This window comes from Dipteris shenzhenensis, chromosome 31, assembly GCF_047967505.1.
Source record: "Dipteris shenzhenensis isolate YYH24624 ecotype China chromosome 31, Dip_SZ_1.0, whole genome shotgun sequence".
Classification (NCBI taxonomy): Eukaryota; Viridiplantae; Streptophyta; class Polypodiopsida; order Gleicheniales; family Dipteridaceae; genus Dipteris; species Dipteris shenzhenensis.
The window spans coordinates 31,297,772-31,320,683 of NC_141626.1; the positions used below are offsets into that span (position 1 = coordinate 31,297,772).

At 43.0% G+C, this 22,912-nt stretch overlaps 1 protein-coding gene across 3 annotated transcripts in view; it reads left to right on the forward strand.

Annotated features, from left to right (window-relative positions):
* LOC147881338 (uncharacterized) overlaps nucleotides 1-20,075 on the forward strand; it is a 47,525-nt gene extending 27,450 nt beyond the window's left edge. For all 3 annotated transcript variants that reach the window (XM_087369806.1, XM_087369804.1, XM_087369805.1), the window contains exon 6: nucleotides 19,462-20,075. In XM_087369806.1, coding sequence (XP_087225932.1) covers nucleotides 19,462-19,581 — 120 coding nt within the window. In that variant the 3' untranslated portion in view covers nucleotides 19,582-20,075. The remainder of the gene's footprint in view (nucleotides 1-19,461) is intronic.
* Nucleotides 20,076-22,912: the final 2,837 nt, after the last annotated feature.

Consider the following 22,912-nt stretch of genomic DNA (forward strand, 5'->3'; position numbering starts at 1 on the left):
GCAGATATTGCACCTGCTACCCCTCCTCAGCAAGGAGGTGGAAGAGGTCGTGCACAGGGTGCAGCTGCAGGACAAGTTGTTGGTGCAGCTACAGTCAATACTCCAGAGCAGAAGAGATGGGATTCACGGGATGCCTTAGCTTTGTCATGCATCTCTCTTTCAGTAAAAAGATCAATCATTCCGCATATCCGGTCGTGTAAGACCTCCAGGGCAGCGTGGGATATCTTGGAAAGCATGTATGCAGCACGGAATGATGCCAGGGTATCTTCCTTAAAAAGAGAGTTGAGCAATACACTTATGGAGGAGGGTGACTCCATGTCAGTCCACCTCACAAAGCTACAGGATCTCAGAGAGCAATTGTTAAACATAGATGAAATTATTCCTGATTCAGAGATGATTACAACCACTCTGAATTCTCTTCCTGAGTCTTATCTCAGCTTTCACACTTCGCTGAACTTATCATTGAGGGGGGGTGCAAATCCCCTCACTTTTCATGAGTTGATAGGACTTCTGCTTCAGGAAGAGCAGACCAGGAAAAATTTGGCTTCACGTGCAGGTGAACAAGCCATGCTCTCAAAATTTAAATAAAAAACAAAGGGACAGGCAAAGACATCAGCAAATCAGCCTTCCAGTGGGTCAGGACAGCCTTCACAAAAGGCTAAAAGTGATGCAAGTAAGCCCAAAAAGAAGGGTTTTTGTCACTACTGCAAAAAGCCAGGTCATCACATAGCAGAATGCAGGAAAAGGCTTGCAAAAGAAAAGAAAAACAGCTCAGGTATGGCTATTTCAGATTCAGCCCCTTGTGCATCTGACAGTGGGGATGCTGCAGCCAACTTTGTTGGTCAAGATTATGCCTTTTTATCTTGCATTTCAGATTCTAGATTGGCTGTTCCAGATGCTCGGGATAGTACAGCCTCTTGCAGTGATGATACATATGCATTTTTAACTTGCAGCTTTGACTCTTCTACAGATGCATCTGCTTTCAGTGTTAATGAAACACTGAACACATGGTATTTTGACAGCGGTGCATCCAAGCACATCACTTCTAGGAAGTGTCTTTTTACTTCCTTGCATCCACCTCCTGTTGGTAAGAAAGTCACTTGTGCTAACAACTCCTCATATTCAGTACGTGGCACAGGAGAGGTTGAGCTCACTGCCATTGATGGCTTCATTTTCAGACTTTCAGATGTCTTATATGTGCTTGGCATAACTAAAAATCTCCTTTCAATGTCCACTCTTAACAGAGGGGGATTTCAGGTCATCTTTGAGGATGACAAATGTGCTGTCCGAGACAGGGAAGCTAACTATGCCTTAAGGTTATCTGGTACTCTGCTGCGTGGACTTTTTCAGCTTGATATTTTTGAGAAAAGAGCAGCCCATGCTCTGGCAGTTTCTACTCCTACAGCTGCCATGCAAAATGCAGAATTATGGCATGCCAGATATGGCCACATGCATTACAACAGCTTGATGACACTTCAGAAGTTTTCAATGGTTGATGCATTGCCACCTCTTGAGATACCTCCTCCACATGCCTGTGAAGGGTGCATTTTAGGTAAGATGCATAGGTTCCCCTTCAAGAAGGATGGTTCAGTTAAAGCTGTTCGCAAATTGCAGCTTATACACAGTGATGTCTGTGGTCCCATGAGGACTCCGTCTTTGGGTGGTCATCTCTACTTTGTTACATTTATTGATGACTACTCCAATTTTACCTGGGTTTATGGGCTGAAAAGGAAATCTGAAGTGTTCACGGTGTTTAAACACTTTTCAGCCATGGTAGAAAATGAAACCGGACTCAGGATACAGACATTACGCATGGATAGAGGTGGAGAATACCTATCTGCAGAATTTAATGCTTTTCTCAAGGGCAAGGGTATTGTGCATCAGCTCACAGTCAGGCTGACCCCTCAGCAAAATGGCAAAGCTGAGAGGAAAAATAGAACCCTCATGGAAATGGACAGATGTATGCTGAAAAGAAAACACATGCCTCATAAATTCTGGCTAGAGGGTTTGATGTGTGCCAATTACATTTTGAACAGGGCTCCCACTAAGGCTTTAAAAACAAAAACTCCTTTTGAGGTCTGGAATGACAAGAAGCCTTCAGTGGATCACTTCCGAGTCTTTGGATGCCTTGCCTATGCACATGTGCCAGTTGAATTTAGTCACAAATTGTCAGATAAAGCCATCAAATGCATATTTGTTGATAACAGTGCAGAAAGCAAGGGGTATCGTCTCTACAATCCTGCTACACGCAAAATCATAGTAAGTAGAGATGTGATATTTTCTGAAAATTCAGCTCACACTCAGGCTGAATTTCAAATGCCTTCGTCTTCAGAGGATGTCTTTGAGGGATTGCTACCCATTGCTTTGGGTTCCCCTGCTGATTTTTCTGATCCAAATCAGAATTTACAGCAACCTCCTGATGCTTCAGTTCCGCCACAGAATGTCTTACCCCCTCCACGGGCAGTGGAACAGGTGGTGCAGCAAGAAATTGCAGACATACATGCAGCAAAAACAGTCCCAAACTGGCTGTTACAGACTCTCAGGGAGAGTAAACTTGATGCTCCGTTACCTGGCAGGACTCGCAGTGCAGCAAGGCACATGGAAGGTGCTAATTCAGTGGAATCAGCATATGCAGGTACTCTCCTTGATGATGAGGAGCTTGCCACATTTGAAGAGGCAAAGGATAATGTGCATTGGATGAATGCCATGCACGATGAGTTGCAGTCCATTGCAAAAAATCAGACTTGGGATGTTGTGGACTTGCCACAGGGTAAACATGCCATTGGCACACGATGGGTATTTAAAGTCAAACGGAAGCCAGATGGCTCCATTGACAGATATAAGGCCAGGCTGGTTGCTAAGGGCTATGCTCAAAAAAAGGGCATAGATTATGAGGAGACATTTGCTCCTACATCCCGGATGACCACCATCCGATCAGTAATTGCAATGGCTGCAGTGGAATGTTCATCAGTTGGACATAAAAACAGCCTTCTTAAATGGGGACTTGCTGGAAGAGGTGTATGTCAAACCACCTCCGGGCTTTGAAATTACAGCAAATGCACTTCAAGTATGCAAGCTCAATAAAGCTTTATATGGGCTGAAACAGGCCCCTCGTGCATGGTATGCCAAGATACATGCCTTTTTGACCAGCAAGGGGCTGCATAATAGTCCTACTGAAGTCTGAGAGCACCCTCTACATCAAGATGGATGGGGGGGAAATCTTAGTCATCCTTCTTTATGTCGATGACTTACTGCTCACAGGGTCCAATGAAGAAAAAATTACAGATTTCAAAGCTGATTTGTAGACCAACTTTGACATGTCAGATTTGGGGCTGCTTCACTTTTATTTGGGGATCCAGTTCTCTCATGAGAGACGTGGCACTGTTATGTCTCAGTCCAAGTATGTTCATAAACTCTTGGACAGATTTAACATGCAAGAGTGTAAGCCCATATCCACTCCTATGGAGCCGGGGCTGAAACTCACAATGCATGATGCAGGAGAATCAGTTGATGCCACATTTTACAGTCAGGCTGTTGGATGCCTCATATATCTCTGCAACACTAGACCTGATATTCAGTTTGCAGTATCTCAGGTGAGCAGGTACTTGCACAGCCCAAAAACTATGCATTGGCAGGCAGTTAAGCGCATCTTCCGTTATTTGCAGGGCACAAAGTCTTTTGGCTTACTATTTCCCAAGGGGGGTGACTTGCAGATGCATGCCTACAGTGATTCAGATTGGGCTGGTGATTATGACACTAGGCAGTCCACTAGTGGCAATTGTTTCTTTTTGGGTAAATCTTGTATTTCATGGCTGAGCAAGAAACAATCTACAGTGGCTACCTCATCATGTGAAGCTGAGTACAGGGCAGCTTTCACAGCAACAGTTGAATGTGTCTGGCTGCGACGTCTATTTGCTGATCTTCATCTGTCTTTGGAGGGTCCCTCTCCAATTCTCACTGATAGTCAGAGTGCCATTGCAGTGGCAAAGAATCTAGTGTTTCATGCTCGCACGAAACACATCGAGGTTCACTATCACTACGTCAGAGAGAAGTTGCATGCAGGAGAGATCAGTATGATCTTTGTGCCCACACATGACAACGTTGCATATATTTTCACCAAAGCACTACCACGTGAAAAGTTTGAGGCATTTCGCAGTGCCTTGAACTTATATCCGTTTGGTGATTGATCAGCCTTGTACATGACATTGGCACTGCAGGGGGGTGTTAGAATTATAGATATAATTCAGCAGTGACCAATGTAATATAATAAGCTAGTTAGGGGCATTTTTTCCTCTTTAAGAGATTTTTCCCCCTAACTGCAGTTAGTTCACTAACTATGGTTAGTGACTAATAAGGTTTGTCTCTAGGACAAAACCTTATCTTTTCCTTCAGTGTGTGGTACTCTCACTCTCTTCTATTGCAACTAAGCTTTCAGCTTCCAAGCTTCCAGCTCTCACACTCTCTCTTGCTCTCTCTCTCACTCACTCTATTTCTCACATTGTCACAGGGGCGTGAAATTCTAAGTACTTCAATGTACTACAAGACCGTGACAACTTTGGTTTTAAAAGTCCAAGCGTGGGCTTAATAATTTGTGTAATTAAATGCGGCATGGTGCCTAGCTCATAAGCGCAATTAATCCCTAGGCCCAAAGGCATTTCAAGGAATTAAAAGAGTGGTGGTTGGGAAATGATGATGTGGCATTTTTAATGGGCCCCCTATAGGCCCATGTACCTTCAGTGGCCCCCCTAGAGTTCCAGGTGGTTCTAGTGCCTTCTACATACTCCTTTGCCATTCTTGGACCTTCCTAGGCCTTCTAAACTTCACATGTGTGGTTTTCTCTCTCATCTTCTTTCTTTGTTGAGATTTTGGACTGGTTTTTCAGCCTCCTTCAGCTGAATTCCGTTTTTCTTCGTAACTCCTCACCCGTTTGGATTCCTCGACATCCGTTTGGCCCAATGGCTTTCCCTCTGCCTCCCCTTTGCAGTGATATGCTTTTCCCTCCGTGTGTTTGGTAGAATGGGCAGAGTTGAGCACTTCTTTTGCTGGTCAAATTTGCAAAAGTGGCTTTTTCTGGACCTTTTTGCTTCTATAGCCTCTTGGACCTCTCCTCTTGCAAAGCTACAGCTTTCTGTTGAATTTCGAGTGGTCCCACGCGCTGGTTGATTGGTTTTTCTCAGTTTTGGAGGACTTTCCGGTGATGAAACTTCTCCAAAACCTTCTCAATGTATTCCTCTATGAAGCACGCTTCTTTTGAGCCCAAGAACTCTCACTTCTTCGTGACAGAAGTGCTTCTTTTTGCATTTTTCAGTGGAATTCTTGCTGGTCGGCTCTTGTAAATGCTCTTTCTTCATGCCTTTGCACTCCTCTTTGGCTGAGAATGCAATTGGGCATGGGCTACCATGTCCTCTTGGCGATTGAGGACTTGATTCGAGTTTTCAAGGCTTGGTGAGTTGTGATTTTGCTGTTGCAATTTCTTTTTGCCATGAGCCTATTTGTTGGCCTCGTGCGCCGCCTCTTTCTTGGTTCACAGGTGCCCAGGCAGTGCTACATGAGTCATTCTTCGGTTGGGTACTTTGCTGATTTTATTTTGGAGCTTTGAAAAGCTTTGTGAATGCCATCTGGAAACCACTAAAAGAGAGTGCAGCTGGGGTGCAGTGTGATTGCATCTGGACAGCCAATGGAATTGCACTCGGAAAAGAGAACGCCTTTGGATTGAGCCTATGGGTTAAGTGCACTTATGTGATGGTGGTCTATGCTTGAAAGCCTTGCGAAGGCTCAGTGAATTGGGGCTACGTGCTTAGTTGCGGGGAAGGTCTCCCAGATGCAACTTGTAATCATTTCACTGTGAAATATAAAGAAATACCGAAAGGGGCGCCACGGTGTTTGGGGCCAATCTGGTGCACTTGTCTATGTTTGTTGAGCAGGGGCATTCTAGCCTCCATCCCTTTTTCAATGGTTTTGTTTGTGAACAAATGGGTAAATGCCAAATGGTGATCATGCAATGGTTAATGGTTGTGATATATGCTTTGTGAGCTGTAAATAAGTACTGAAGTGATTAAAGGTTTAGTTCCACTGCCCTTCGAGTGATTAGAGGCCGGTTTCATTGGTTCCATTGTCGGGATACCACACATTCTTCCTCAAGATGTGGGCCTCGGTAGTTTGGTGGAAGGATATCTTTGCTGCATTTTTTGACAGCTGAATATTACAACCATAAACATGGTGAGTACCCATGAGCAAGAGAGCTCCACAACTCCTCAAAGGAGAAGGCAGGACAGCCTTAATGATCCAGCTAGTGTACAACTGGAGGGAGCACAACAAATGCCTTTTGAGCAGGCCACACATGAAGCTACAACTTTGCTCAACGGTGATACTAGTTCTAGCAGTGAGTCAGATGATGCTCTATGTTGAATGCACAGCTTGCAAGTGCAGTGATTGCTTTGACTCAAGCTGACTCAAAATTTGGCTCAGATTGTGCAAACAAATGCCAAGAAGAAGAAGAAATCAAGAAAGCACAAGCACGGAAAGAGTGAGTACACACATGCATCAGCTTCTCATGGCGGACCACACACCCATGCATCAGTTTCCCATGAGGGACAGCCATAAAAAATGACTCAGAAAGTGACTTCTAAGAGAGAGGAATCCCCCAAAAGAGCACTTGAGAAAGAGGTACAAAAAGTACAGCCAGTGCAATAGTATGAGCAGCTAGCACAAGGCCTTGGTTTGGGTACTTGTACTTCCCAAAATAATAATGTGCAGTCCATAAACGTGGCTCAGCCACCTCAGCCATATTTGAGGGAGGAACCTGAATATTTTGATACAGATCTTTGATGCTATGTTGATTTCACCACCAATTGGGCATAGAAAGCAGGGCTGTTTCAAAATATGGGCACTACGCTGAATTTTTCGTCATCTTTTCACCCTCAGTCTGATGGACAATCGGAGCAGGAAAACTCTACCATCTTGGATACGTTTAAATGCTATGTCTCAGACCACAAAAGCAAATAGGAGCATTAGTTGCCTTTGCTGGAATATGCTTATGATAATACGGGCTGTTTCAAAATATGGGCACTACACTGAATTTTTCGTCATCTTTTCACCCTCAGTTTGATGGACAATTGGAGCAAGAAAACTCTACCATCTTGGATATGTTTAAATGCTGTGTCTCAGACCACAAAAGCAAATAGGAGCATTATTTGCCTTTGCTGGAATATGCTTACAATAATACGGTGCACACATCCACAGGTAAAGCACCTTTTGAAATAGTGGAAGGTGCTAGGAAGATACCTCCCTGTAGGCCATCTTCTCCTTGTTCTAGTGATGCTCTATGGGCCCTGGTATGTGCCTTGTAGGCATAGTTATAGGCATTTAGTATATTTTGTGCCTTTTATGCCACCTAGGACACTTAGTCCTATGTGACACCTAGGACACTTAGTCCTAGGGTTTAGCTACAAGTACTATGTACTCTTCTTTTCATTTTAATCTAGTTGACGTGATGGTTGATATCCTTTGACTCTTGTACCTTGTACTTGCTCTCTCGTTTATCGATTCTACAGTGGTATCAGAGCTTGGTTCGACTTGTCTCTTGTCCTTGGATTTCGTACAGTCTGTACGATTGTACGGACATCTATACGCTACCAACGTCGTACACCTTTCGTACAGTTGTACACTCTACATCCGTACATTATGCCTCGTACAGTGTGCCCCGTACACTACGCTTTGTATCTGTGTTCCGTACCGTCATGTACTTGCTCCATATTTGCGCTTCATACAGTCACGTACATGCATTTTGTACAGTGGTACATTCTCCGTACGTTGTACTTGCGCTGTATATCGTACATAGTACATGCTCCATATGTTGTACGTACAATGTACATTGGACTTGCTCCGTACATCCGTATAAGTGCATTTGTACCGTCTGTACAAAACAACCATCCGTACAGCTCGTACTTGTTCCGGGATTTCCATACAGGTTTTGCACGTGTGAAGTCATATACAGGACTTTGGCAAAATTTGGGACTTTCAATACCTTTCATCTCCTCTAGTTGCAACTTCTTGTAAGAACACTAGAGTTTTGGGATATGGTTTGCAATTTCTTGTTTGATTGCAGTACATTTGGGTCAGATTGCAGGATATTGAGTCACATTTGTAGGACATTGGGTCAGATTATAATACATTGAGTCACATTTGCAAAAATCTCAGCAAAAATTGGGGCTTTTCTGCATTTGCCCTCTTTTTGGCTTATTTGCCCTCATTTAATTTGGGGCTTTTGTCAGATTTGCTGTTTTTTGCAGTGAACATTGCCTGACATAGTCACATTTGGGTCAAATTTGCATTTGCCCTTTGATTTGGGTTGGAAATTTGCAGAACATTTACTTGCAGACATTTGCTGTCATTTTTGGACATCCAGATCTTTGCAGTGATAGCCTTGAGGCTTTTGTGTTTTCAGGTCTCTTTTTCAGGGTATCCCATTTGCAATGGCTGGCAACAATCATGATCTATTTGGCATTCTTCGTGAAGATGATAAGTTGGATGGCACCAACTATCCGATGTGGTCTTATCTCATGAAACATATTCTTGTTGCAAGGCATTTTTGGAATATTGTTTTTGGGGTTGATCTGAGGCTAGCCAATGCTACAGTGGTTGCCTTTATTGCTGGTCCCTTTGCAAAGGGTACTCCTCCTGATGCCTTATCTTCTAGCACCCCTGCTGCTGCTCCCCCAACTCAGGAACAATGAAGATGGGATGCAAGAGATGCAAATGCACATTCTTGTATTGCTTTATCATGCAAGAGAATCGTTATTCCGCACATCCAGTCTAGCAGACAGGAAGAGGCAAGGCTTCCAAGCCTATGGGCAAGCCTAAATCTGTGCATAGTAGTGGCAATTTCTCCAATGCATCTAAAAATACAGCAGATAAGTCAAAGAAGAAAAGATGCAACTATTGTCGCAAGCCTAGACATGACATTTTTGAATGTAGAAAGCGCATTGCTTCGGAGAAAAAGAAAGCAGGATCGACAATTAATGCCTCACATGCAATTGAATCCCACGAGCCAGCAGATGCTTCACATGCACATGCTCTCCAGGATGATTGGGCATGGGCTGTCCATTGTTCATTTAATCCCTCCCAAGTTGATGCACTTTTTACTGCTAATGATGCTCAGTCTTGGTATTTTGATAGTGGTGCTTCCAAGCATGTCACCTCTTGCAGACAGTTTTTTCATTCCTTAGCTAATGCACCTCGAGGAGGAATTGTCACATGTGCTAATAATGCTTCCTATGCTGTAAAAGGAATTGGAGATGTGCAGCTCACATCCATTTCAAGCCATCCTGTCACTTTGACAAATGTTCTTTTTGTGCCTGGAATTGAAGTCAACTTGATTTCAATTTCAGCAATTGCCACTTCAGGTTTCAAAGTGATTTTTGATGAATACAAATACCTAGTGTATGATTTTTGTGATGACAATGCCATAGTTCTCACTGGCACCTTGAAAAAGGGGCTTTATCACCTTGATGATCACTCAGCTGCACTCTATATTGAAGCATTTGCCATTTCAGATTCACAGCTTGCTGAAACTCATCTTTGGCATGAGAGAATGGGTCATCTCAATTATAGAGCTCTTGCCAATTGGCAATTCATGTATCTCTTGTCTTAGCAAGAAGCAACCAACAGTTGCCACATCTAGCTGTGAGGCTGAGTATAGGGCAGCCTTCACCGCTACAGTAGAGTGTGTCTGGCTTCGACAGTTACTTACAGATCTTGGTATTCGCAAGACATCGTGACACGTCCTAGCACTCTTGAAACCCCTGATCTGCAAAACAACGACACACAACATCGAAACTGAGTAGGCTGCTCACCACCCAACCGTGACATCTACGGGATGTGATCCCGAATCAGAAGATGTCCCCTCCGAGCCACGAGCTGAGCTACTAATACGAACTCCCAATCAGATCCAAACCAGCCTGGTGTCCCATATCACCAGCTGGCGTTGTGAAGCCCTGGATCTGTCACTGGGCCTTGGGCTATGCTAAGATGCAGGCGCGCGTCCGCGACTCAATCCAGGATCAGACCTGGCACCTGGGAACGAGACTTGCTCCCAACTGCACACTGAGAACTGAACCCCCTGGGCCTCTTCTATAGACTCGGGCCCCGGCGCCAAAAATAGCGAAGACCTATAAATAGTTCGTATCCTTGCCACTCAACCCGAGAATCAAGCCTGCCTAGCTCTAAGCCTCCCCAGGCTAACCTGAGCTAGTTCTGTGTACCTAGTACACGTCAGATACCAATCCGTGCACATGACATACTCCCCCTCCTCTAAGAACTCACTCCTGAGTTCGCTAAGAAATCTGGAAATGTTCTTTGGAGGTTTTGTAATGTCTCCCATGTTGCATCCTCCTGAACACGATCCTTCCACTTGATCTTGTATTCCGTGATAGTACGATTACGAATCTGTCTTTCACGAAATTCAAGAATAGATTCAGGTTCGTGAGGAATAAAAGTCAAATTTGTAACTTCTATAATCTCATGAGGAGAAACAAGTTGATCATCTGCACCCAATACTTCTTTCAGTCTACTGACATGAAAGACTGGATGTACTTGAACATCAGGAGGCAATTCTAGTCGATATGCAACTGGTCCAATTCTTTTAATGACCTTGAATGGGCCACAATATCTGGGGGATAATTTCGGAACCAAACCAGTACTTAGGCTCTTGGATTCCTTAGAAATTCTCAAATATACCATCGTTCCTTCAGAGTACTCTATGGGTAAACGATGTCTATTAGCATAAAATCTGTCCCGATCTTGGGGACTTCTAATAGATTCCTTGGCAAACTGCAACATTTCCTGCATGTCTTGCAAGAAGTTCTTAGCAGCATCATTTTGAATCCCTTTTAATCCAACCATAACTGGTGACCTAGGTTGAAACCCGTACATAAGCATAAAAGGACTATAACCTGTAAGCAAATTCAATCATAGGTAGATAATCTTCCCATGAAGACTGTCTCTTAGATACATATGCCCGAAGCATGTCTTCAACCAACTGGTTAACCTTTTCTGTACTGCCATTGGATTGTGCATGATCCGAGGAACTCATACTTAGAGTAGTTTCTAACTTCTCAAAAACAAGTGTCCAAAAGTTACTTGTAAACTTTGAGTCCCTGTCACTGACTATGTCAGATGGCAAACCATACAGCTTGAACAAGTGGTCCACAAACTCGTGAGCCAACTGAACAGCTGAAATAGTTGTTCTTGTAGGTAAGAATCTAGCCATTTTTGTCAAACGGTCGACTATGACCCAAATAGAGTCATGACCCTTGCGCGTTCGAGGTAAACCAGTAATAAAATCCATGGAAATACTTTCCCATTTATTACCTGGAATCCGTAAAGGCTGTAATAAGCCGGCGCTTCTAAGGCGTTCTGCCTTAGTAACCTGACAAACCCGGCAACCTACTACATAGTTCTCTATAAATGCACGCATCTTAGGCCAATAAAAGGTATGCTTCACAAGAGACAGAGTCCTATGTATACCTGGATGTCCCGCACTAGGAGCATCATGACACTCCCAGAGAATCTTGGATTTAAGGTCCAGAACATCAGGCACACAAATTTTTTCATTCCGGAACAGCAAGCCCCGTTCCTAATCATCCACTGACCTCCTGCCGCCTGTATCCTAGGTGGCACAATCCCTGAGTCCTGGTCAACCATGGAGCTCCCATCCTGGACTCTCTGCCAATAAGAACTGAAATGACTATCAGTTGCGTATAGCCCTCTCAAGGATTGAAATAGGTCTGAGGATATTTCCGTAAATGACAAAGCATTTACAAACTTAACTCGACTTAAGGCATCCGCCACACTATTCAACGAACCCTTACGATAACGTATTTCGAAATCAAAATCCTGCATTAATTCTGCCCATCTAGCTTTCCTTCCTCTCAATTCTGAGCCATCACACACATACTTAATTGACTGGTGATCAGTCAATACAAGGAACTTTGAACCATACAAGTAGTGTCTCCAAACCTTAAGAGCATACACTACAGCATAAAGTTTCTTCTCGAGTGTGGGCCAACGATACTAAGTGTCGTCTAGCTTCTTACTCTCGAAAGCTACAGGTCTGCCCTCTTGGAATAGAGCTGCCCCAATCGCATAATCACTCGCATCGGCCTCTAAAACATAAGGCCGGGTAGGATCGGGTAATGCAAGGACGGATGCTTCCTTGATAGAAAACTTCAAGGTTTCAAAAGCCTTGTTCATTGCATCCTTCCAAGAGATCGGCTGGGTAGACCTGCGTCCACGACCTTTCAATATGTTGGTCAAGGGTGCCGTGATATGCGAATAATCACGCACTGACTTCTGAAGAAATACCGTAAATCCTAGGAAAGAACGAAGTTGTTTCACAGTCTGAGGGATAGGCCATTCTAAAACCTTCTGGATACGATCCAGATCAATGCTAATACCTTCAGAAGAAATCTTGTGTCCTAAGTAAATGATCTCCTTCATAAAGAAGTCACATTTACTCATCTTGGCATAAAGCTTATGCTGTCTTAGAACAACTAAGACAACCCGGAGGTGTCCTATGTGATCCTGAAGCGTTTTACTATATACCAAGATGTCATCTAAGAACACTACAACAAATTTGTCCAGAAAATCCCTGAACAAATCGTTCATTATTTGCTGAAAAGTGCAAAAACGTAGCAAGAAATTTCGAAATTTAGGGCATACCTGGAAGAGAAATCCGTCAAAAATTCTCGCATCAGAAGTTCCTACCTCAGGAGCTCGCTCTGATACCAACTGACACGTCCCAGCACTCCTGAAACCCCTGATCTGCAAAACAACCACACACAACAGCAGAACTGAGCAGGCTGCTCACCACCCAACCGTGACATCTACGGGATGTGATCCCGAATCAGAAGATGTCCCCTCCGAGCCACGAGCTGAGCTACTGGTACGAACTCCCAATCAGATCCAAACCAACCTGGTGTCCCATACCACCAGGTGGCGCTGTGAAGCCTTGGATCTGTCACTGGGCCTTGGGCTACGCTAAGATGCAGGCGCACGTCCGCGACTCAATCCAGGATCAGACCTGGCACCTGGGAACGAGACTTGCTCCCAACTGCACACTGAGAACTGAACCCCTTGGGCCTCTTTTATAGACTCGGGCCCCGGCGCCAAAAATAGCGAAGACCTATAAATAGTTCGTACCCTTGCCACTCAACCCGAGAATCAAGCCTGCCTAGCTCTAAGCCTCCCCAGGCTAACCTGAGCTAGTTCTGTGTACCTAGTACACGTCAGATACCAATCCGTGCACATGACACATCCTCTACTATGGTCCACACTGACAGCCAGAGTGCTTTGGCCATTGCGCGTAACCCAGTGTTTCATGCGCGTACCAAGCACATTGAAGTTCACTATCATTATGTTCGAGAGCGGTTGTCAACAGGAGACATAGAGTTGTCTTATCTTCCCACAAAGAACAACATAGCAGATATTTTACACTTGGTTCCCTTTGTTACATGATCTGACATACCTTGTACATTCATAGGTGGCTATATTCTTTTGGATGAACATGTGCCACCATGACCAGAAAATACTAGGTATTTTGAGATGTTTCCAGAATACTTCAGCCCATACCATGGAGGGGGGTTTGTAGGCCATCTTCTCCCTGTTCTAGTGATGCCCTATGGGCCCTGGTATGTGCCTTGTAGGCATAGTTATAGGCACTTAGTGTATTTTGTGCCCCTTATGCCACCTAGGACACTTAGTCCTATGTGACACCTAGGACACTTAGTCCTAGGGTCTAGCTACAAGGACTATGTACTCTTATTTTTATTTTAATCTAGTTGACGTGACGGCTGATATTCTTCGACTCTTGTACCTTTTACTTGCTCTCTCATTTATCGATCCTACACTCCCATTTTGCATACAAAAGAGAAAATCTTCGAAGCTAATCGTTTTGTGGAAAGCCTTGAAGAGGCTTACAAGAAGATCAAATATGCCTTGCAAAGAAGTCAGGACAAGCAGAAAAGAGCAGCAGATAAGCACCGCAGGGAATTGGTATTCACAGAAGGTGATTGGGTTTTGCTGCGTTTTCAGAAGGCAAGGCTGAAAAATAAGAAAGGCATGGAAAGGTTGTACACAAACTATGGTCCTTTCCAAGTTTTTGAAAAGATAAACGAGGTAGCTTACAGGCTGAAGTTGCCTCCGCATTGGAAGATACATAATGCCTTTCATGTGAGCTTGTTAAAGCAATATCATGGAGATGTTCCTGAGGATTTACCTGATGAGGTACAGCCTGAAGTGGAAGAACATGATGAACTTCTGGTCCCAAAGCAGATTCTGACACACAGAGATAGAAAGCTCAAGGGTAAAGTTATCCATCGCTACTTGGTAAAATTTCAAAATTACCCATCACTTGATGCAAAATGGATGGAGGAAGGTGAACTGGCAGATTCACCTGGGATATTGCAGCTTTATCTTGATGCTTTTCAGTTAGAGCCGACTGCGGTCCAGGCTCCTACAAGTAGTTCAGCAGAGTGAGCGTATGGAGCATTATCTGGTGTTCGAGAGGGAGGTAGCACCTCCACTCTCTCAGTACAGACGGGCTCACCGTGATTTCATGAGGTCGCTTGATGACACTGTATGTTTCATCCGAGATACTGAGCTGACAGTATTTCTGCTGTGAGACTTCATGATATTAATGTATCTTGACCATTGAGTGCCGAGAATCACATAGATTTTGAGCAGAATATATGGATGGTTGCATGCCTCTCCTAACCATATTTTTACTGTCTCTGTATACTATAGCTGCGGCTTTCTTGTATACTCTTTCATGCTATATTTCATGCTCGCTCTTGTTTTGGGACATCAAACTGTGGTTTGCTGTTTCAATTTAATGTACTACAAGGCCGTGATAACTTTGGTTTTAAAAGTCTAAGCGTGGGCTTAATAATGTGTAATTTTGGACTACCTTTTGATTAGCCTTCTCCTTTAGTGCTAGCCTTCATCATGGCTGAGTCTGCCCTTCACCTCGGGAGTGTCGACAGAAACTCAGTGTGAAGACTTTGTGTAAATGGATGCTCAAGTATGTGTGGGTGTGTGTTGTATGTGTGAGAGCATATTTTTATACTATGGTCTACACCCACTATTGGGCGCTGATGACGTAAGTGGGGATGTCATAGTAGCTAGTTCTTGCTATGCATGATGGAGTTTATGGTTTTCAACCGTGTGAGTGACTATCATGAGATTAAACTGCACTATGTTATGTTTTTAGAGGATGAGTTTGGGAATGTTCCTGGATTCATTTAGGTATATGTAATTAAATGCGGCATGGTGCCTAGCACATAAGCGTAATTAATCCCTAGGCCCAAAGGCATTCCAAGGAATTAAAAGAGTGGTTGTTGGGAAATGATGATGTGGTATTTTTAATGGGCTCCCTAGAGGCCCATGTACCTTCAATGGCCCCCCTAGAGTTCCAGGTGGCTCAAGTGTCTTCTACATGCTCCTTTGCCATTCTTGGACCTTCCTGGGCCTTCTAAACTTCACATGTGTGGTTTTCTCTCTCATCTTCTTCCTTTGTTGAGATTTTGGACTGGTTTTTCAGCCTCCTTCAGCCGAATTTCGTTTTTCTTCATAACTCCTAACTCGTTTGGATTTCTCGACTTTTGTTTGCCCCGATGGCTTCCCCTCTGCCTCCCCTTCGCAATGATATGCATTTGGTAGAATGGGCAGAGTTGAGCACTTCTTTTGCTGGTCGAATTTGCAAAAGTGGCTTTTTCTGGACCTTTTTGCTTCTATAGCCTCTTGGGCCTCTCCTCTTGCAAAGCTACAGCTTTCTGTTGAATTTCGAGTGGTCCCACACGCTGGTTGATTGTTTTTTCTCAGTTTTGGAGGACTTTCCAGCAATGAAACTTTTCCAAAACCTTCTCAATGCATTCCTCTCTGAAGCACGCTTCTTTTGAGCCCAAGAACTCCCACTTCTTCGTGACAGAAGTGCTTCTTTTCGCATTTTTCAGTGGAATTCTTGCTGGTCGGCTCTTGTAAATGCTCTTTCTTCATGCCTTTACACTCCTCTTTGGCTGAGAATGCAATTGGGCATGGGCTACTATGTCCTCTTGGCGATTGACGACTTGGTTCGAGTTTTCAAGGCTTGGTGAGTTGTGATTTTGCTGCTGCAATTTCTTTTTGCCATAAGCTATTTGTTGGCCAATCGGGTGCACTTGTCTATGTTTGTTGAGCAGGGGCATTCTAGCCTCCATCCCTTTTTCAGTGGTTTTGTTTGTGAACAAATGGGTAAATGCCAAATGGTGATCATGCAATGGTTAATGGTTGTGATATATGCTTTGTGAGCTGTAAATAAGTGCTGAAGTGATTAAAGGTTTAGTTCCACTGCTCTCTGAGTGATTAGAGGCCGATTTCACCTTCCCTCCTCATTTGGCATCCCTCTGCCTCGGGCTGCGAGCTTCTCTCCATTGGATCTCTTTCCTATCGGTCTTCCGAAGACTCTAATAAAATTTCTTTCTTTCTTTCTTTCTTTCTCCTCCTCATGGGAGCACTTCTTTTGCTGTAATTCTCATTTCCATCCCTCATTTGCTCACTTTCAGAGCTTGTCATTGCTGTTTATCATTGGGTAAGCCGTTGTTGCATTGGCTTTTTCCAATTTCTGCTTCATTTGCATTTTGGAAAGGCCTCGTGTTGCCTTGGAAGACCTCGTGTTGCCTTTGGGGATTTTTCTTGCAACAGGTACACCTTGGGACAGTAGAGTGTTTCGCAGACATAAGCTTTGAAGCTTGGGCAGTTTTTTGGCACTTGCCTTGTATTTCAGCACCATGTCTGGTGGCAAAGATGATTTGTTTGGGTTGATTGGGGCCGATGACAAGCTTGATGGCACCAATTACCCCATGTGGTCGTACATGATGGGACATGTTTTGTTTGCTAAGAATCTATGGCGTATTGTTTCAGGTTTTGAGGTCAGGCCTACACACACATGGCTCGAGCAGACTACTAGAGATATATATATATATATATATATATATATATATATATATATATATATATATATATATATATATATATATATATATAGATAGATAGATAGATAGATATGTATATATATATATATATAGAGAGAGATAGAGAGAGAGAGAGAGAGAGAGAGAGAGAGAGAGAGAGAGAGAGAGAGAGAGAGACCCTGGACCTGCACAACGTACCAACCAGAAGCCATCATCAAAACGTGAAATTGTCAAACTGTCACGAAAACTGATCGCTTACCATGAGCACAACGTCGACTATGAGAGAGAGAGAGAGAGAGAGAGAGAGAGAGAGAGAGAGAGAGAGAGAGAGAGAGAGATAAAGAAAGAAAGAAAGAAACTATTATTATCGTCCTCTGGGGGCCTGAAATCGACCCATGGGAGAGAGAGAGAGAGAGAGAGAGACCCTGGACCTGCACAACGTACCAACCAAAAGACATCGTCAAAACGTGAAATTGTCAAACTGTCACGAAAAGTGAAGGACTTCAAAGTAATTGCTTACCATGAGCACAACGTCGACTATGAGAGAGAGAGAGAGAGAGAGAGAGAGAGAGAGAGAGAGAGAGAGAAAGAGACCCTGGACGTGCACGTCAAAACGTGAAATTGTCAAACTGTCACGAAAAGTGAAGGACTTCAAAGTAATCGCTTACCATGAGCACAACGTCGACTATCTTGCGTCGACTCTCTTGCATCGCCAGAACGGATGTCCATGGAGATGAACGGTGGTCGAAGGCTTGGCCAGTGCTCAAGGCAATACACTGCACGTCGCTATCAATGCAGGATTGGGATAATAAGGGCATGCATGCAAGTTGTGCCCCTTTCTTTGTCATACGTGGGTGCATGTAGGTCACAAGGACTGTGAGGAAGGGGATTGCGCCAAGCAATCTTGTCAGAAGATTTGTGGAAGCTATCGCAATCAGGTGATTTGTGGAAGCTATCGCAATCAGAAGATTTGTGGAAGCTTTGTGGACACCAATCCGTCAGAGAGATTTGGATATCTCAATTTGTTGCCAACAACCAACCACCTACGCTGAATGGCCCACAAATCCGATTTTTTCCAACGCTCCTTGCATGCAGGCGTTTCCCAAGCGTTTCCACATTTTGGAAACGCTAGGTAATGGGAAACGTATGGAAACGGCGTTTCCATACATTTTTGGACGTTTCTTGCAACCTAGGGCTGGAATCCTCGAAGTGGCTGTGGGCAGCAATGTTGGACTCAAAGAAATCATGTGCAATAGGAAGCGATTTAAGTAGATGCTGCATCGCAATAAAGAAAGTAGGAGAAGGGAGAAGAGAGAAAACACAGCACTAGGGGCCAGCTCCCCTCCCTCTTCCTCGAAGGTCTTTATTGCAATAGAAAACTCTTTTACAAGCATGAAGCTGATACAACTTGAATTCTCATCCAATACAAAGAGCAGGATTACTCTCTAATTTATAAGCTTGGCACACAGCCAGAAAGTTGGGGCCTGTTTTTAGCCGAAACTAGGCCGACTGCTCGCGTTCTTGCCAACATGCATTGTCCCAAAATTGGGTGCTCCATATCTGCTTTTCTCTTGTGGGACCTGCTTTTTGTGCTTTTCTCCATAGAACTTGGGGCTTTTTCACTCTTCAAGGTCCTACACAATCAATAAACAATATCCAACTCTTTAACCCATTAGAGGTTAGCTAATGCATGCATTCTAGTTCTTGGACTAATCCTAGTCTCTTGTGGGAGTCCCCACAGTGCTCACTAACCAATGACAATTTCTCTTTTTTTATTGGGAGAAGTACAATTTTGTGAGATCTATTGGTAGATGAAGATCAGCAGTTGGAGCCTGGAGGTCAATGCAATGAATTAAGGATGATAAGATCGTCCTCCCAACATTATGTTACAGCACATGAATTGAACTTGGATAAAAAGGCTTTTTGTTTTCAAGAGTATGCTTCCTTTTTTGGGCCTTTTTGGAGTTGTCTATGCTTTATAAGCACATTGTTTAGGCATCGATTGAGTTACTGGACTGCATTTTCAAGCATAAATCATAAATGAGAATTCAAGAACAGATTATTGTGAAGTTGAACTGTCTTGGAATGAGTTTCTCTGATGTCTTGTGTGAACCCTCTCTGACAAGGATATCCTCTAAAGACTTGGGAACATACGCTTGCCAAGTTTGAAAGCAGATTGGTATAGGTTCTGATTGCAATCTACATTGGTTCCCTGAAGTCAACCAGCTTGATATAAGAAAATCACGAAACTTCTTAGCTATATCAATAATCTTTGTTTGAGCATTCATATTGTTGAAACGATTTTGGTTTGCAGGAGAATCTGCAGTATGTATGAGGGCATGTAAGCTTTTCTTTAATTATAGGCAAGGTCAGAAAATAACGACTTCCAGAGAAAAGAAAGTTTATGCATGAATAAGATGACATGGATATTAATTTATAATTGTGCTTCTGACAGGATCCTGCAGACAAAAGGCGAATTATATGTGACAGCAAGCTTCGAGCACTGCTTGGATGTGAAGATTTTGTGGGGTTTGGTATGTCCAAGGTTTTGGCTCCTCATTTTTTAAAAAGTTGACCTGCTGTTGAAAATGTTGGTTAAGCCATTCAGCTCTGACTGAAGCCTCCATGTAGATAGTTTATGCTTTATTTACAATGATTTTTGTTCCCCTTCCCCTCCCTGCCGACCCCACCCACCCTGTAACCGTTCCTTGGAAACGAGAGAGAAAAATAGAAGAGGAGAAATACAACAATGTGGAAAAACACACACAAGAACGAGTAAAAGACAGCTTGCCTGGAACAGTTTTGAAGAGAGAGAGGATCCTGATGAATGAAATTTAGAGTTCAGACTTTTGACCACCTGTCACTTCGAAAATGATAAGTTTGCATCTGTTCTATTGAGACAGAAAGGAGGTCTTCTTCAACTCAAAGCAGAAAACACCTCTACTCTGCTGTCTGTGAGTGGAAACTGACAGGTAGACAGAGTATTATTGGCAGCCATTCATTTGTCGAAATTGTAGGCTGTGGATTTCTGCGACATCTATTCAATCGATAATTTGTTCATGTGATTCTTTTAGTTTGTTGCCCGGGAGGGGGGGGGGGGGGGGGTGTGGGGGCTTGCTTACAACAGGAGCTGGTCTATTACAGGATTTCATGCTTTCTAATCTGTTAAGTGAACATAATTTTCCATAGGTTTCCTTGATTAGACCATACCCTAAGAGCATTGGTTTGGACATGGAAATATTCAACTTAGGTGCAAAATTTTGGGGAGTACTGCAGCCTGGCAAGTTGAACACCGTTCAATGGGAGTCCCTATCTCAATGTTAATCTTCCAGCGTCCAATTGCGGGATTGAGCTTTTCTAGATGCATAACTTCTCTTGATGTGCTTACCCTTTGTTTAGGTGCAATTAAAAATGGGCCATTGTTTTCTTTTAAATACAGTTTGTTTCCTTGGACCTATGTCAACCATTCACGAGTGAGTGAAGTTGTTTGGATATGCTTCTTGGTTTAAAAAACCTGGCTTGATAATCGTTGCTGCTGCCATCATTGTAAAGGAAGAAGTTCTTTTGCAAAACAGGTTCCAGGTCATGTGTTGTGATTTTTTTCCTGTTGTAGAGGATAATAATTTGGAGATTTCATTTCGGTTATTAGGCATGGGGTTATGTAAGCTCTTTGCAGATAAAGACAGCCTGGTGGCACTTTGAACTCTACATGCTGCTGGAACAGCACTGTGAATGCTACAGAAGTGATCTAGGCATTACAAATTCATCCGATAATAGAATGAAGATCCTGTCACGGTCTTTGGGTAGAGTTACTTTTCACAGTTGTATGGTTGTTATGTGAACAGAAGTGTATACTTTTTTGGTTACCATATCAGAAATGTGGCATGAGTTTCTTGCCCTTTCATTGTTTACTAATGTATGTTCAGCATCTTGGTCGCACATGATGGTCCTGGCATACTTGGGGTCATCGCTATGATGAAAATATAACAATCAATTAATCTTGCCAATAATATTCTTGAAAAGCCTCTAATGAATTTGTGTGAATAGATCTTTTGGCACGATGGTCTCTTTTTGTTGGTTTATAGGATAGGATCATTTAGGATTTGTGATGTGCCATTCAGCAAAATCTGCCTGCTCGGAAGCCTGTCGACTAGATTCTTTTAATTTTATTATATTGGAGAGAGAACTAGCGCTGATGGTTTTTTTTTGGGTCTAAATAAAAATTCACTTATTGCCTAATTGAAGCAGGCTCCTATTCACCTCTCCTAAATAAATTCTATTAATTAGAGCTACGTGCTTCTGCTAATGCCACATTAACCTATGCTTCTAGCCCTCGATTAACCCCCCAGTGTCACCATGCTCGCCCTCGTTGCTTCCTCCTCTTGCTGGCCTCCCCCCTCCCCTCCCCTCTCTACTCTTTCCTTCTCACCCCTCGTGCATACACTTCGCACCCCCTCGCACATACACTTTTCACCCCTCGCGCATACACTTCGTGTGTGGCAGCCAAGAACCTTCCAGAGACAAACCTTCTCGAATATCTACCACCTCCCTCCCCTTTTGTAGCTTCTCGAATATCTCCCACCGCATTTAAAAAAAAATCTTCCTTTTCACCTTACATTAATTGCGTCACACTTGCCCCATATTTTTCAATGTCGTGGGCACCTATTTGATATGTGAATTCATCAATTAGATTTTTTGCATAATTGATATGTGAATTCATCAATTAAATAAGTTCGCCTAGTTAGGATCACACTTTACTACATTGTAGGATCTAAAGCCTTTAAACCATCATTAGTTATAAACTTTCCTGTGAGAGGCGTGGGTGTATGAAATTGCGTGAGCACGATGAAAACGTGGTCCTTATGAAAGTGCTTGATCATAATTTTGGTGTAATCTACAAGAGGGTGAGTAGCTCAAAGGGCTTCTTGAAGAGGGTGAGTAGCTCTTCCTTGTTCGACGAGCTTCACATTCGGAGCTATGGAGGGATATCGAGTCATCTTCTAGAGTGCTTTGAGAGAGATTGACATCTAAGTGATTTGAGAGAGAGAGAGAGAGAGAGAGAGAGAGAGAGAGAGAGATTCTTGTCTGTAAGGGTCGTGAAGGTCCTCTCAACTCTCCTCAAGTGTTCCCTAATCTACACGTGCAACAGTGACTTCAAGGACCTCCATGGGCTTCCTTGGTTCTTGCATGGCATTAATCTAGATTGATGTTAAAAGGCAACCAAACCCAAGTATCATTGAAATAAACCTATCTCAAACTTAAGAAAGAGCTACTCTTTTATTTTGTCAACAAGCTACATTTCCAATGAGAATGAGCAAAACAACATTCCATATTGGTAATAATAAGAGATCTCTTATCAAGGATATGGAAACAACATTCCATATTGGTAATCATAGGAGATCTCTCATCAAGGATATGATAGGACTCGTGCTTGTGAAACCAAGTTTGTCAATCTTGTATGCAATGCTTGCTTAAAGACATACAATGATTGTTCAAGTTGTTTGACATAGACCTCCTTGAGTAAAGTATCGTTTAAGAAAGCTCATTTCATATTGATTTGAAAAGTCTTACCATTTGTTCTTTGTAGCTATAGAAAACTAATATGGAGTTATCATAGCTATAGGAATGAAAATTTTGAAGTAATTGATAGAAATTATTTGTGATAGAAGTTGTATTAGATTTAGGAGTAATTTTTTTGCTTAAATTGATATCTTTTGTTATTGTGTGCGCTTTGTTTTTGTGGTTGGTACCATTTGCTTTGTAGTTGACATGATACATCCACCTACAAAGAATTGCATCCTTGACTTCAAACAATTAAACTCCATGTTGTATTCTGCATAATTGAATAATGTTATTTTATATAGCTTCTACTCATTCAAAGAAAAATAAAGTGTAGTTGTTTCTTC